Source organism: Suncus etruscus, chromosome 10 (genome assembly GCF_024139225.1).
Source record: "Suncus etruscus isolate mSunEtr1 chromosome 10, mSunEtr1.pri.cur, whole genome shotgun sequence".
Lineage (NCBI taxonomy): Eukaryota > Metazoa > Chordata > Mammalia > Eulipotyphla > Soricidae > Suncus > Suncus etruscus.
The window spans coordinates 18,330,416-18,348,140 of NC_064857.1; the positions used below are offsets into that span (position 1 = coordinate 18,330,416).

General features: G+C 34.8%; 1 protein-coding gene across 1 annotated transcript in view; it reads right to left on the minus strand.

Moving 5' to 3' along the window:
* Positions 1 to 17,725, minus strand: part of ZC2HC1A (zinc finger C2HC-type containing 1A) — a 41,564-nt gene that overhangs the window by 8,998 nt on the left and 14,841 nt on the right. The window contains exons 3-7 of the mRNA XM_049782020.1: positions 17,592 to 17,708; positions 15,252 to 15,393; positions 14,445 to 14,593; positions 11,266 to 11,365; positions 9,799 to 9,898 (exon numbers count right to left, since the gene is read on the minus strand). Of these exons, the coding sequence (XP_049637977.1) occupies positions 9,799 to 9,898; positions 11,266 to 11,365; positions 14,445 to 14,593; positions 15,252 to 15,393; positions 17,592 to 17,708 (608 nt within the window). The remainder of the gene's footprint in view (positions 1 to 9,798; positions 9,899 to 11,265; positions 11,366 to 14,444; positions 14,594 to 15,251; positions 15,394 to 17,591; positions 17,709 to 17,725) is intronic.

Consider the following 17,725-nt stretch of genomic DNA (forward strand, 5'->3'; position numbering starts at 1 on the left):
TGAGTTATCTGGTATCAATGGAACAGGAGACTGTTGAAAAAACATTGATTTCATTTCCTAAAACTTCAGGAATCAAAGGAAGCTTAGAAGGCTTTATGATAGCAGGGTAGAGGTAGAAGCTTGAGAATTTAGGGAAATCTGCAGATAAATCCCAACTAACACTTAAGAGCTTTGTGACAATAGTCAACCTCTGTCCAAAGATACCTCTTAACAAAACGTAACTTATCAGGAAGTTATGAGAAATAAACTTCAATTCAGATAAATATCCAGTTGCTATCACTCTGACTATGTATACTGCTACGTATTAATTAGCTGTGAATTAATATAATGAATGAGGGTTACTACATGGCCACTATATTTTTAACTACCTTCAAAATATATATGTTTATTTAATTCTAAAAAGAATCCTATAGTCAGGAAGAATTAATAACTCCATTTGCAAATGACTCAAAGATGTAAAGAAAATTGCCTGTTCTGACACTAGAAAGTTGCAGAATCATGAAACAGATGTTTGATAAAGGGTTAGTTTCCCTTCTTTGTCTATTTAAGTATTTTTATTTGATAGACACATGAACAAAGTATGTCTTAAATTTCTTTAGATATTAAGTTCATAAACTGTCTGAATCCTTCTCTACTTATATTAGCAAAGTTGGAGAAGGAGTTCTAAAATTAGAAACTGCTAACTCCAGGGGCCAAAGCCGTGGTGCAGAGGTAGGGCGTTTGCCTTGCATGTGGCTGACCTAGGACAGACCTCGATTCAATCCCCAGGTGTCCCATATGGTCCCCAAACCAGGAGCGATTTCTTAGTGCATAGCCAGGAGTAACCCCTGAGCGTCATTGGGTGTGGCCCAAAAGAAAACAAAAAAGAAACTGCTAACTCCAAATCACATGCAGGTAACAACAACACACAATTTTTCAAATGCTTTTTTCATATAAGAAAAATGTATAAGAAACATAAGTATAAGGTACCATAACATATATACTTCGCTTTAATCTTCAACAAAAATTGAATATTTCAAAGTTAGAGAATGTAAAGGAAGATTAAGTAAACTAAAAAACTACCATGTGGCTAGAATATTTAAACTCTAATGGATCAGACTACAATATCAATATTCATATGATGTTGTTCTTCAGTGAAAATATTTTGAATAACTTCCCTAAATTGTTTCTAAGCTTCTATAAGCAAAAATCCCTGTGCCATGTACATGTTATTCTGGGCTTCCTAAAAAGACACCTGCAAGCCCGTATCTGATATTTAGTCAGTTCAACATTTACAGAGATCCTCTGCACATATTTTAGAACAGAGCCATTTTTAAATTATTTATTAGGTAAACTACTTCACAAAAATGGAATTCCCACAGTAAGTGTCCTAAGAATTAAGAAGGTCAATTTTATGGATGTAGATCAAAGTCTTGTTAGAAACTTTATTCTTTCATATCATTATGTATGTGAAATGCAGATAATATACACATACTTATGCATATCCACAAATGATAACATTATAATTTAAATCTTTCAGATAATTGCAAATAGTCTTAAAATTCCAAACACATATAAAATATCAATAATATCTACCAACAGTAAATGCTTATGTATTTTCAATAACTTTTTTAGGTGAATCTGACAGATTTAGTCATTCTTGTTTTGTTTTGTTTTTTTGGTTTTTTTTTGGGCCACACCCGGTGGTGCTCAGGGGTTACTCCTGGCTGTCTGCTCAGAAATGGCTCCTGGCAGGCATGGGGGACCATATGGGACACCGGGATTCGAACCAACCACCTTTGGTTCTGGATCGGCTGCTTGCAAGGCAAACACTGCTGTGCTATCTCTCCGGGCCCAGATTTAGTCATTCTTAGTTTTTTTTTTTTTTGGTGGGGGGATTACAGGGGACACACCCTTGATGATATGGCTCACTTCTTCCTATCTTTTTTTTTGGGGGGGGCCACACCCGGCAGTGCTCAGGGGTTACTCCTGGCTGTCTGTTCAGAAATAGCTCCTGGCAGGCACAGGGAACCATATGGGATTCAGAACCAACCACCTTAGGTCCTGGATCGGCTGCTTGCAAGGCAAAGGCAGCTGTGCTATCTGTCTGGCCCCGATATAGCTCACTCCTGACTCTACTTGGGGATCACTACTGGTGGTCTTGGGAAAGCATATGACTTGCCAGGGGTCTAACCTGGGTCAGCTGCATGCAAGGTAAGAGTCCTACCCACTGCACTATTTCTCTAATCCATATTTTCAGTCATTCTTTTTCTTTTTTTTCTTTTCTTTTTTTGGTTTTTCGGGCCACACCCGTTTGATGCTCAGGGGTTACTCCTGGCTAAGCACTCAGAAATTGCCCCTGGCTTGGGGGGGAACCATATGGGACACCGGGGGATCGAACCTTGGTTGCGATCTTTCCTTGGCTAGCGCTTGCAAGGCAGGTACCTTACCTCTAGCGCCACCTCGCCGGCCCTCTTTCAGTCATTCTTAAGCCAGTGGGAAAGAAATATTTTGATACTTAATGTATTAGATAAATCACTCTCACATGGAAATACAGCCTTTTCATGGGTCAGAGTCTGAAAAAAAAATGCTAAACTTATTCTATAATTAAATGTGTCTGTTACAGTTCCAATAATGAATAAAGCTTGATTTTGGAACTATGCTAAAATCTACCTTTTTCTTGGGTCAGTGTTGAGATTTGCCAAAGAGGATAAAGATAACCATAGTTAAAATAACCAATAAATTAATTCAGAACATACACATCTTCCTTCTAGAGTTTAACATCAACTATTTAGAAATAGCATGATTGCTTCTAATGTCTTAAAGATTTATCTTTATTTATGTTAATCAAATTTATTATTACTCCTTATTTCTATTAGAATGAGACAGCATCCATGGTTTAAAGTTAACTATGTTACTTCTATTAAGTATATTCTCTAACTCCATTAAGTAATGTATTAATGTCATCTTCCCTAAGTGAGAAAGACAGATTTTCTATTAGGATTCCAATCTTTAAAACTTAAAGATTTAGGAGTAACATTTCCAAAATGGCTTCCATTGTCACATGGCCTCTACTTAAGTTTGCTAAGAGAAAAAAAGGGGGTGGGGCAGTAATTAGCAGTATCATGCCCTTTCCATGTTTTATGTAAATTTTACAACTGCTAAGAGCAAAATCTCTAGAATAAGAAATAAGTAAAATACATTTTATCAGATTTATTTTTCCTGTTTTAATAATAAATGTATTACCTGTTTAACTAAAACATACCAAGCAATCTTATTTAGTATATATGGCAAAATTTTCTCCACACTCTGTTTAAAAGTAGCACTCCTATAAAAGGGTTATAAGAACAACAATTAAGGTGCCTTCTATTTCCAACCCTCTAAAAATAAAATTTAATGAAAAAAAATCTAGTCTAACTATGCATTAATTAGGACAACAGGGATGTTCCTACAGAAATAATAATTTTTAAAATTCCAGATTAGTTCCTGTTGACTTCAAAAGGATTAAAATAAGACTTTTAAAGTTCTGAATCACCCAAATTATAGTATTCTATTATATAAAGGCTTCAAGAAAAATATCTGAAAAAGATGAACCAAACTCTGTTACAAATACTGACTTGTAAATGGGAAATAACTCATGTCTTTTGATGGCACTGTCTGATTTTGTATCACTGCCACTGAACCTTTGCATATGTCTTCCAGTTCGAAGTGGAGGGCCTAACTTGTCCATCTTACTATTAAAATATATAAAGGTGTACCCATAAGGAAATTGCTATTCTTGGTTTCCTTATATAAATGTTTCTTTTTAAAGAAGTTATTCTGATTTATCAAAAAATCTATCCATCCTCCAAAGTCTTACTTTTCTAACTGCTAAAGTAAAGACTAATGCCAAAAAGTCTCTTCAGGAATTAAAGAGATGGTAGAGTTGGTGGGGTGCTTGTCTGACACAGGCCAACTCGAGTTCGATCCAAGGCACCCCAAATGGTTCCCTGAGTACTGCCAGGAGTAATTCCTGAGGGCAGAGCCAGTAATAACCGCTAAACATTGCCAGATATGGCCCACAATCAACAAAAAGAATCCTCAGGCAGATTTATATAATGTTCATTGTAAAAATGAAAATTCTGACTTTACAGATGACCCTATAAGTTCTGTTGAACATCTAAATCAATGCCACATGTATATGTAATGGGAATGCAAGGGATAAAGAAACTTAAGAACATACAATTACTTCAAAAAAATTAAGGAGTGAACTAAAAGGTTGCAATTCTGATGAGAGAACTGATGCTTTGTATTATTGTCTGTAGATTATAAATTAACATATATTCTTTCCTAAATTTATAAAGCTTTCGATTATTTTTCTTTATTGTTTATGATTTTCCCTACCTGTCTAAAACAAATGTAAAAAGCTATCACGTAAATAATGTTTAAATATCTTTGCTCTTCACCCTTCTTCATTTATTTATTTATTTATTTATTTAGTTAGTTAGTTAGTTAGTTAGTTAGTTAGTTAGTTAGTTAGTTAGTTTTTTGGGTCACACCCCGCAGTGCTCAGGAGATATTCCTTGCTCAGTAATTGCTCCTGGCAGGCTCAGGGGACCATATGGAATGCCAGGATTCGAACCACTGACCTTTTGCATGCAAGGCAAACGCCTTACCTCCATGCTAGCTCTCCACCCCAGCTCTTCACCCTTCTAATATCTGTCTTTTAAATCACTGATAGCTAGACGAATAACTGGGCTGGTAGTTCAAGGTGAGGGTCCAGAAGTGTGGAACTACTCAGCCCCTGTGGTGCTCACGGGTCATTGGGATCCAATTCATCAGTGTCTGGGGTATTCTGTGAAGCTTCACTGAATTTATGTATCATCTTAGATTATTTTGAGAATTCACAAATGCTGAGAAAGTATAATGAGAAATCCCTTTTATGATATAGTTTTAAATAATACTGTTTAAAATTGTATATCATTTTAGTCTGATAATCATTATCGAACTACTGATAGCAAGGTTTTTGAAAGTGCCTTTGTGCAACTTTTCTACAAAGGTTTAGGTTAAAGAATAACAATAATTATACACCCAAGGTCTGGAATAAATTAAAGAAAAAGATAAATACTTTCAGAAATAAAAGGTCGTCTTGCTCCTGCTAAGGAAAATGGAGGGTATTATGAATCAAGCATATCTATATAAATATATGTTGGTGAAACAAGTAATTATGTTCTTTTTTGTTGTTGCTGCTTTTGTTTTTGAGTCACACCTGGCAGAAGTAATTATGTTCTATGTAAAAAAGAACCTCAATCATACATGAAGTTCAAAGACTTCCCTATAAAATGATATACATATTTAGTTTTAATCAGCATGAACCTGTATTTTAAATTCTCGGTGTTAATTCAACTATCAATTAAAAAATGTGCTTCTGACTAGAGCAGTGGCACAAGTGGTAGGGTGTTTGCCTTGCACATGCTAACCTAGGACAGACCATGGTTTGATCCCCAGCATCCCATTTGTTCTCCCAAGCCAGGGGCAATTTCTGAGTGCATAGCCAGGAGTAACCCCTGAGTGTTACCAGGTATGGCCAAAATTTCCCCCACAAAAAGTGCTTAATTAATATTAGTTGGCCTCATGGAAAACTATAGTAATACCCCATAGAACAACTGCATGGAACATGCCATAGGAGTAACATTCTAAACAACTTTGGCCTAAAAATAAATGGCCTAAATTAAAAACAAATGACCTAAAAATAATAGCCCCAACTTCAGACAAAAATAAGAAATCTTTAAATCTTTATTTTTATTATGTAAGCAAACTTCATATACAGAGAGCTAGTATAGGAATTAAAGCACTTCCCAAGCCCCTGGCTAACACTAATTCAATCCCTGATACCACCATGAGCGATTCCTCACCACAGAGTCAGAAGCCCTGAGAACTGCCTCAAAACCAATATTAATGAATTATAATAACACTACATTTTCAAGATATTAAATATTCAATTCCTGTAAGTTATTTTATTTTTGAGGGGACAAACCCAATAATGCTCAGGGACTACTCCTGTCTCTGCACTAAGGAATTATTCCTGCTGAAGCTGGGGAATAGGGGACCATATGAGATGCTGATAGGCAAATGCCCTACCTGCTTGTATTATCTCTCCCATCCTACTTACAAGTTGTTTTAAAGATGAAAGAAATATTCTGTAAAAAATCAAGACAGTAAATATTTTGGGTCTTGTGTGAGGTACTGTCTCATCACTTGAACAAGAAAATGTTAACTAAAAAGATATGCTGAAACTAGACAACCACAGCTTTCTTAATTTCATAAAATAATGTGTCCTATTGTATAGTGAAATATTGGCCAGAGCAAAAACTGTTGATTTTTTCTCATTCTAATAGTGAAAAGGCTCATGTGTGTATGAGTGAGTGAGTGTGTGTGTGTGTGTGTGTGTGTGTGTGTGTTAGAAAGAGAGAGAGAGAGAGAGAGAGAGAGAGAGAGAGAGAGAGAGAGAGAGAGAGAGAGAGAGAGAGAGAGAGAGAGGGATGACGGACAGACAGACAGACAACTGGTGGTGCTCTCAGGGTTTATTCCTCAGTGATCATTTCTGGAGGGCTCAGCAGACCACCTGGTATACCAGAGATTGACCCTGGGTCAGTCTATATGCAAAACAAGCACCCTGCCCACTGTGTTATTACTGCAGTATCTGAAAACACTCTTTTATGTGAAATGACCATATATGCAAAATAGACAATTATGGCTACAACAATAGCACAGCAGGTATGGTATTTGCCTTGCACTCAGTCAACCCAGGTTTGATCCCCTACATCCCATATGTCCCTCAAGCCTGCCAAAAGTAATTTCTGAGCACTGAGTCAAAAAAAAAATAGATAGGATTTAAATTATATTTGACAGTTGAATACGCTGTAAGACAACCAGTTAGATATTCATGAAATTACAAGCACCGCATTACTAATAAAATTAATGTTCTAAAAATCCTTATTATTTTATAAAAAGCATTTTTCTCCTACACATTAGTAAATGTCAATTTTCTTAGATCAGCTGTCGGATCTAAGCAGATGCTTACAATTTTCTATCTTTACAGAGAAAGTTATATATGCATCAAGTTATTTAACAGCAAAATGTATGGTCTAGAAGCCTCAATCTAATACAAAGTCTATGTCTCTTTTTATTATGCAAGCAAACTTCATATACATATCTTAATAATACAGGGTGTATCTATCTGTACAATTAATATTCTCAATATAAAATCACAAATATAATAGGAAAGGTCATAAAAACAACTTCTTGTATTTATAATCCACATAAGTCAAACTATGATGAATATAATCAACTGAAAATGACACACGTGAAAACATATACTATAGTCATCCTAAAAGGCAGTTTGCTGTGATATGGCAAAAAGGGTTTGCAAAGTTAAGAAGTTAAGTACAGGGGCCGGAGAGATAGCATGGAGATAAGGCATTTGCCTTGCATGCAGAAGGACAGTGGTTCGAATCCCGGCACCCCATATGGTTCCCATGACAGTGGTTCGAATCCCGGCACCCCATATGGTTCCCATGCCTGCCAGGGGCGATTTCTGAGTGGAGAGCCAGGAGTAACCCCTGAGCACTGCCAGGTGTGACCCAAAAACCAAAAAATAAAATAAAATAAAATAAAATAAAATAAAATAAAATAAAATAAAATAAAATAAAATAAAATAAGAAGTTAAGTACGTATTGTTGTTTACATATTAACTAAATATCTACTGTATCAAGCAAGCAGAAAAGCAACCAAAGAAAAACTCAATCACTTTTTTATTACTGGAAGCTGAGACCACTGTGCTTTGAGCCACCCAATAATCTTCATATTTCTGTAAAATACAGCCTGCCTCTTCTGAAAAATCAATAGTTTAAACATGAAGTAGAAAGAAATAGTGAGCTCATTAAATCCTGACAATTGATATCTTTTCTTCTACTACAATAATTTACAAATTAAACTCCTTGTAGGTCTAACGTTTCCATTTAGACAAAATTACGGTAGAAAAAGTTATTCTCACTTGATAATTCCTTTATATATAAGTCTACATAAAAATCAAAGTAAATATGAGACAAAAATAATTTATACTTGAAAATAATTTTCTGTAGGTCCTATATCAACAGTATCTACATAAAGATATAAATTCTCATTTCAAAATTAAATTAAATTTTCTGACTTATCAAAATGAAAGAAAATGTCATTCTCAGCATAGGGACTTCTGCTGAAATCCCTAGAACTACCAAGTATTTCCTAAACTGAAAAAAGTACAGAGAATTTATTAACACAGCCCAATTAAAAAGTAAATACATATATGTATTTTTAAAAAAATTATGAAAGATTATTAAAGTATTTAGAAGCTCAACAAATGGCCTCAAAAGAGGCTGGGAACACATCTTAGCATGAAACACAGCAATTCCTCTCGTTTGGTAGATTAAGAATTATAGGAAGTGGCCCCTGAACCCCATGTGTGCTGATTGGGCAGCACTTCCTCCCAAAAAAGATCAAACTTATTTAAAATGAGTAAATAAAAAATATCATATATAAAAGAATCACTCACATTAAAACTTTAGCATATTTTGTCCTTTTTGAGCCACACCCAGTCAAGTTCTGGCTTATTCCTGGGTCTGTTCTCTGGGATCATTCCTAGTAGTGCTTGGAAGACCATTTGGAGTGCTGGGGATTAAATCCTGCTCAGGATTCATGTGCAAAGTAAATGCCCTGCCTACTGTTTGCTTCTCCAGCCTCCATATATTGTCTTTGCATTATTATGCATTATTATTATTATTATGCATTATTGTCTTTGCATATTTTCCTAATTTGTTATCTAAATACTAAACATTTAATTGATTTTTCTTCATTCCAATACAAACATATCACAAGAGTTTTTATAATCAAAGCTATATCAATTTAGAGTTTGCTTGAATTCTTAATACCTTGTAACTTTTTTGTTTATTTTTGGGTCATACCCAGTGATGGATCTGTATTCAGGAATTATTCCTGATGGTGCTTGGAGACCATAAGGAATGACATGGATAGAACCTAGATAGAGTGCATGCCAAGGCTTATCCAATGTACTATCACTCCAGCCTCAATACCTGCTTATTTTTTAAGCAAATTATTTTTGCTTTCCTGATCCTTCATTCTCTATAGTAGGGTATTTTAGAATAAAAATAGGTATAAAACATCTAACATAGTGCTCTGATACATCTGTATTAATAAATCATAGTTGTTACAAAAATCTTGCAAATTTCAAATTACTTCCGTAAACTAGATCACCAAAAGTAAAATTATTCAATTAAAAACAAATATACCAATCTTGATTTTTGGAAGGCATTAGATGTCCAAATCAGTGCTCTGGAAGCCCAGTGCCTCTTATCTAAGTGGGCCCACAGTTCAATATAAGGGACAAAGGAGGCAGAACCACTCCAATTCCAAGATTACCCAAGCCACGTGTTTACCCAAGTGTTTGCCATCTTGACTACCCAAGCTTCGGGATCTTAAGGGCAACACAGCATTATTCAGAGGACTGTGTGATCTATTGGGACCTGGGATCTACTGGGACCTGGGATCTACTGGGAGGTCAGAAAGATTTATATAAATCTGAACCCTGGCAGTATCTTCTATTAATATTTTTCAGGATCATGATAAATGCCACCAGATTCTTTTTCAAAATATTATTTTAGACTCTTCATTGAGCAATGTATGCACCTGACGAGCAGTATTAGCATAACAAATGACCTTTGAAAGATTCTCAAAGCAAATAAAAATGATATCACCTATGAAATTAATTCAGAGTAGACTTACCCTGCATGAGGGGCTGGTATCCCTTTATGGGAAGGAGATGAGCTCTGAAGTTTATTTCCCATAGAACTGCTAACGGAAGACACTTTACCTGAAGTCACACCTTACAATGAAAAAGGTTTTAGTTTTAAGAACATTTTTTAAAAATCTTCCAAAAAATAAAAAAGTCATTAACATGAGGGAAATAGTGCTTTAGTGCCAAAAAGTTGTAGCCGACATAAATAAAAGAAAATTACCAACTAAGCAGTTACTTGAAAAAACCTCCAGGGGTATAAAAGAGGACATAAAGCATTTTGATTTCCCATTTCTGTATCTTTCATATAAATTACATACAGATAAAGGTTCATTTTAGTAATCAACATACACGTCAAGCCATTTGCTAGTAAGGACAGTTGTCATGTTCAGAAAAATAAATGAAATTAATGTAGAAATGAGGAAAAAAAATACTGATTAAAAATCAAGAATAATACCGTATTTTCTGGCGTATAAGATGACCCCTAATTTTGCAGTTAAAACATAGGTTTAGGCCTATATTCTCTGTATCAGACAGAACGTTCCTATGCTGCAACTGTATGTACCACAGTGAGCCAATCACAGCAAGCAAAGGTCCAAAGGTTATACTGTCATAGACTTCCTCTCTGACTCTGGCCAATCTGAGCAGACTTTTGACAGTGTAGATTTGGGTCCAGAACATTGTCTGATTTGCATGCATCAAAAGTGGCCTGAGTCAGAGAGGCTGCCGAGCAGCCTGGCAGTAATTGGTGCAGGATCGAGTTGGAAAATTCGTTTTGTGGCAATATTCAGACAATTTTCGTTTAGCGGCATATTGAAACATTTTTCGGGATATACTCGGCATATAAGACGACCCCCAATTTTCGGTTGACTTTTTTTTTGTTTCAAAAGTCGTCTTATATTCCGGAAAATAAGGTAAATGTTTTGACTATTTTAATAAAGATGCTGACTATTCTGATGTGATTTGTTAGTAACTTAAAAACCATGCAATTGATTGCAACCTCAAGAGTAGTCACTTAAATTTATAAACAAGGCTTATGGAGTCAGAGAGACAACACAGCAGTAGGGCATTTGCCTTGCACACAGCTAATTATTTCAAAACTTAGGGTGTTTTGAATCCCACCATCCCATATGTTCCCCCAAGCTTGCCAGGAGCGACTTCTGAGCATTGAGATAGGAGTAACCCCTGTGCTGGTGTGACCCAAATAACAAAAAAATAGAATAAAAAATAAAAACAAGGATTATAAATGATCTAGAATAAAACCATTGATATTTTACTCAGAAATACTTATGAAAAAAAACAAATACTTTTGAACTATACTTATACTTATGAACTATGACTCTTCCTAATTATGAATCAAGTTTAATAATTCAGAAACGATGACTATCTTCATTTTCTTCTCTATTCACACTCTTTAATTCAAAAATAAAGTTAAATTCTTTTAGAGATTTCATTACCTACAACAGCTTTGCTAGTGCTACTCGGCTGTGGTAATCGTGAAGATCCTGATGGTGAAGTTCCAGGAGAATTTGACTTTTTAAGTGCGGGCGGCTTATACTAAAATAATAAAGACAAAATATTTTATCAACATCACTTTTTAAAAATAATAACATCATAAATAGCCTTTCCAAGTAAAAACCCTCACTGTCTATCAAATGAGCAATACCACTATTAGCTACTGTGTTACCCAAACTGAGAAAGTGAAAATTGAAATAGAGTCACACATCAGAGAAAGGTTTTACAAAATATATTTCCTCTCAAAACTGCTGTTTGAGGGCCCGGAGAGATAGCACAGCGGCGTTTGCCTTGCAAGCAGTCGATCCAGGACCAAAGGTGGTTGGTTCGAATCCCGGTGTCCCATATGGTCCCCCGTGCCTGCCAGGAGCTATTTCTGAGCAGACAGCCAGGAGTAATCCCTGAGCACCGCTGGGTGTGGCCCAAAAACCAAAAAAAAAAAAAAAAAAAAACTGCTGTTTGGGCTCAGATGCTCCACTGCTAAATCACTTTATGTCTATTTTATTTCACAGTTCACAAAAATAAAAAAAATGGACTAACAGGGAAAAAGGGAGAATGGGACACTGGTGATGGGAATGCTGCACTGGTGAAGGGGGCATTATTTACATGACTGAAACCCAACTACAATCATATTTGTAATCAAGGTTTTTAAATAAAGATATTAAAAAATAGACTAACAGAAAATAATGTCTTCAATGTTAAATTGTAAACACCAAATATTAAAAGAAATATTTAGAAATAGTTAACACAGAACTGGTGGCACACACATAAAATTTACATAGGATACCCATGAAAGACATCCAAAAAATCAGAAGCAAACATCCATGATACTAATTTGAGAGGTATCTTCAATAGAGATCTCCCTGACTAGGAAAAAAAACTGCAAAAATAAACAAATAAGACTAAATAAAGCTATAAAGTTTAACCATGCAAAAGAAGTTAGTACTTTTTCAAATCAGCAAGTAAATTCTAATAAAGGGTAGAAAACACCCACACGCTGCATAGTAAACAAAGGCTTTTATCAACCAAGATCATATAAAATGCTCAAAAAATTCAGTAACAACAACAAAATTAAAAACAGGGAAAATAACTGAACAGATAGTTTTCCTTTGATTTTTTATATTGTGTGCCATGCTAGGCTAGGTTTACTCCATGTTCTGAGTTCAGAGATCACACCTGACAGGTTAGGGCACCATATGAGTTGTCATGGATCGAACCCAGTCAGACATGGAAGACAAACCCCATATCTCCTCTACCATTAATCTGGTGCCTGAATGCAAAATGCTTCTTAACACATGAATAAAAATTTGTGTATCATTGATTATCAGAGAAATACAAATCTAAATATCAAAATGACAGTGAAAAATCACCTCACATCAGTGAGAATGTCTTATATGAAAAAGCCAAAAAAACAAGTGCTGACCACAATTAGGAGAAAATTCATTATTGATGATACATTGGTTTTAGAATGTAAACTGGATCGAGAGGAGGAAGGGAAAAAAGACCCAGTCCATTAGTATGCTAATTATGAGATATATACTTAAAATATGTAAAGTTATTTAAAAATCAGATATAAAGTGAAAAGATAAAAAGATATACCAAGACAATGAGGATTTTCTTAAATTCAGAAACTGCTATAATTAATATATCCTGTAAAATGTCATAAAAGATTAAAATAGATAAAATGACATTATATAAAGATAAGAAACTAACCAATAAAGAGGAATCGTACCCCACATACTAACAGCAAGGATTAACAAACTAAGTAGACAGTAACCACAGATCAATAATAGTAAGACACATATATCAAATGATAGATCATAAACTTATGTGTACAGAAAGCCAACCAAAAAATAGCATTACAAAGACAAAATTCATGAAAACATTAATATTCCCAAGTAATTCCACCCCAAAATAATAGGATGAAGAACATTCTCAAATGCACATTCTGAGACACCTCCCCTTACCAAAAAATGAGTAAATTTATAAAGACTGGGGCCGGAGAGATAGCATGGAGGTAGGGCGTTTTCCTGGCATGCAGAAGGACAGTGATTCAAATCCTGGCATCCCATATGGTCCTGAGCCTGCCAGGAATGATTTCTGAGCGTAGAGCCAGGAGGAACCCCTGAGTACAGCTGGATGTGACCCAAAAACAACAACAACAAATTTATAAAGACTGAAATGATTTCACCCATATTTTGGGGGTCACAATGCAATGCAACGAGTGAAAAAACAAGATGGAAGGATTTTCTCTTTCCAAGTTTAACTTATATTTTAAAGCTCTATTAATTAAAAGTGTGTGGCACTATAATAAAAACAAACTTTCTCAATGGAATGGAATAGATCGGAGGGTTCAATAAGCCCTCAGCTACATAGACAGCTAATCTGTGACAAAAGTGTATGGAGAAAGAGTTGCCAGCTGATATAAATATTTAAATAAAATGAAATAAAGATTAAATAAGTAAAATGGTATTTGCCTAATAGCTAAAAAGTAGCAGTATAAACAAGAATACTGATTTTTATTATTTCCAATTGCTCTCACTTACATGAGAACATTTACTTATGTGAAGTATATACATATATTTCTAATGCCATTTTCTCATTCTTTTAACCCATTTATTTTTTCCTCTGAACTGCTTTCTACTATTGTTAACATATTTTCTTTTTGGGCCATACCCAGTGACGCTCAGAGATTACTCCTGGCTATGTGCTCAGAAATTGATCCTGGCTTGGGGGACTATATGGGACACCAGGGGGATCGAACCACAGTCCATCCTGGGTTAGCATCTGCAAGGCAAACGCCCTACTGCCTGAGCCACCACTCCAGCCCATATTTCTTGATTTTTTTCCTAATCTGAATTTAAATCAGGACATTTATATTCAAGTCTTTACTGAATCAAGTCCATTGCAAATTAATTAATTTTAATTAGCTAAGAAGTAGGCTTCCTAATAAATTCTTGAGCAGCAACATAAATCTTTGTAGGTCATAAAATTGCAATTCAATGTCTATAAAGTATAAACACATGACACTGATTAATGGTGTTACCACCTACAAACATATCTATAAACTAGAGAAATTTACTCATTGGCTTATGAAAATGAATAAAAATAAGCATTTCACCTGGCTCCGAGAAGTTGCTTTTCCTTTGTTTTCAGTAGAAAATTTGCCTTTATTACTAATACGTGCTGCCTGCTCTTTACAGAAATTAATATGCCTGTCAGCTGCATTTTCATTAAATCGTCTCTGGCAATATGGACATTGTATATAATCTAAAAGATTAAAACGACAGGTAAGCAGAACAAAATTTCATACACAGGACATACAGAAGTTTTTAAAAACTGTCATTCAACATGTATCCTATTATGTAAGCAGTAACATCGGAGAAGCAAAAATTCATTTCCTTATGACTATTAAAACTGAATTATCTAGATTTGGAAAAGATAAATCTACTAATATACAACAAATTTAAATTTTCTCCCAATTTTAGAATCAGTGTAAGGGGTAAAAATGATAGCACAAAAAAATTAGTAAGTAAATATATTATTTCTGTATTAGATCTCTCAAATACCATGCTTTAAAGATTGTGCTTTAGCAGATTAATTATAAATTAAATTTGCTAATGATTTAAAACCTATCCAAATTCTAGGGAGATAGTTCAGGTGAAGAAGCACACAAATTAGCAAGTTCAAAGCCCTTAGTTTTATCCCAGGTATCACATGATCCCCTGAATATCACTACTGTATCCTGATGACCCCTGAGAACACCATGCTGACCTTGAAAGGCTCAGGTACCATAGATCTAAAGATTTAAGCTGTAAGGCCATACTACAAGGCAAAACCTGGTCCTGGCCCATATACAAAAAAGCTAACAATACTATCTATATTTTCTGCCCATATGAAGAGATATGTAAACAAATATTTCAAGTACCTGGATCATAAGTAGGTGGTGGGGGAGGAGGAAGTTTGCCACCCTCTTTCAGAACTTGATCAAGGCCTTTGGCAGCTCTTATAGTGGCAATGAATTCCTCATGTTTTCTTCTCCAGTTAGAGGGTTTCTTTGGTGGTTCAGGCTATGAAAGAAAGAAAAAAACGAAAGAAAAAAACAGTTCATAAACAATTTTCAAAGAAATGGGAAAAATGACCCCCAAGCATCATGAGGCATGAACAAAAAAATAAACAAATTAAAATCTCATTAATTTATCAGTTTAAGTTAAGTAAAGGAGACATAACCATATAGCTAGCAAGCTATTAAGAAAAAAAAACTTCAAATACTGGCTTTTTGTTGTTGGTCTGGCATGGTTTGGTTTGGGGGGGCACACCTAGTAGTGCTCAGGGCTTACTCCTGGCAGTTTGGTTGACCAAATGAGATGCAGTAGATTGGTCCAGGGTTGGCTTTGTGCAAGGCAAGCACCTTACCCTCTGTACTATCACTCCAGCCCCTATTTTCCTCCTGATTGTTCAAAAACTGCAAAACAAAGATGATCATATAAACTTTCTAATCTAAAAGGATTTTGTCAAGATCAATATGAAATGTTTTCCCCTATTATGGGAATAAGTTATTGTTACTAACAGCATAATTGTTTCAAAACCTATTCAAGTATTCATTTAGATAACATATAGTTAAATTGGAATGATGTACAAGAAAGAAGTATAAATTTATTAAGCTTCCCATATTTTTTATATTTCAAGAATATGAACAGCTACAAAAGAATCTGAATGCATGTTTAGGCTTAAGAATAAAAGTTAACCCTTTGTCTTAAAACATTCATTCACTGACTAGATGATACCCATTTACATCTGGAAGCAAAAATCTATAATTCTGCAAGTTTCTAACTACAGTGAAAGACAGTTGCTGGTCAGCTACATTTGTTAACATGCTACATTATATACACATAAAATTCTATACACACATAAAATCAGAATATGTTTCAGCCATACCTGGTATCAGCAACAGTCTTTTGGACCTAGTGAAAAACTTTATAAAAATGAATGCAGTGTCAGTGTCCTAAAACCATCCAACAATAACTAGACAGGTATCTATTAAAATTAGTGTTAGTCAAAAAGCAAAAAATAGGGCTGGAGCAGTGTTGCAGAGTAACTGGAGCATCACTGGGTGTGGCCCAAACAAACAAACAAAAAATTAGTGTTAGTCCTGCTTTGAACACATTCTTTTAATCCAAGTCAGTATGGCTAGTTTGTATTAAAATATTAAAAAGTTCTTGGATTTCATACAATAATTAACTCATAAGATAGAAGCTGACTTTTCCATTTCTGGGAAAGGATGCTATGAAGAGAGAAAAAAAAATCCAATCAGTCACTTCAATTCTAAGTATTTCACTGAAATAACTCTTTAAAGCAATGCCTAACTAATTGATTCATTATAACAACATAACACAGCAGGTGATATTAAGAAAAGATTGTCATGAGTAATAGGGAGAGAGAAATATTTAGAATAATCAACATCATTTGTGGGATATATGAAAAAGTGATAGTATTGTTATAATATCTAGAGACGATAGATATGAAGGTCAGGAGGACCAGAGGAAGCTTGCCATAAAGAGCATGGGAGTGCAGTTAGGGCAGAGAAAGGTCCACTTTGTAATGATAGTTGGAACCGATCACTCTGGACAAAAACTGGGTGCTGAAAGGGAATAAAGTGATATGCATGGTACTCCTTCATTAACAATAGTGCAAACCAATGTGTCTACAGGGAAAATAGAAAGACAGAGAGAAGTCAAAGAAAATGTCTGCCCAGAAGCAGGCATAGGGAGGATGCAAAAAAAAAAAAATTGTCATTGAAGTTGTCAGCTGATAGACTAGATGAGAACAAATAAAGAACAAATAAAGTTTTACCCCTGAATGCATAACATTACAAGTACTAGCAATCATTGTAAGCTATAACTATTATGCTAAGCTTTCTATAGATAATTGCTTGACTTTGTATATAAGGATACTACTACTGGCAAGAAAGACATAAAATTTACTTACATTATAAGTCGTTTAATTAAAAATGACTTAATACAACATGTAAAGATTTTGAAATTATTTTGGGCTATTACTAAGCAATTGTTTCTCTAATGCAAAAAGATTCACTATATAATTTACATTTTGAGATAGTATTTTCCCTTTCGCAAAAGCTGAAATGAAAGTTTTAATCACTACTCAACCAAGAAAATGACAGGTATTCTATACTCTAACAGATCATTACAGATTTTTTTTAAAATATACACTAGCAAGGTTGACATTGTTGAAAACGTTATATAATTACCCTAGGTTTAAGAGGTTTAACTGTTGGAATATCAGTTCCTTCAGCTCTTTGTCTGCTTGAGTCAAAAGTCTTGCGTTTTTTAGTGGCAGTTTTCTGGCAAATGGGTCCATGTTTTTTCTGTTAAAATTTAAAAA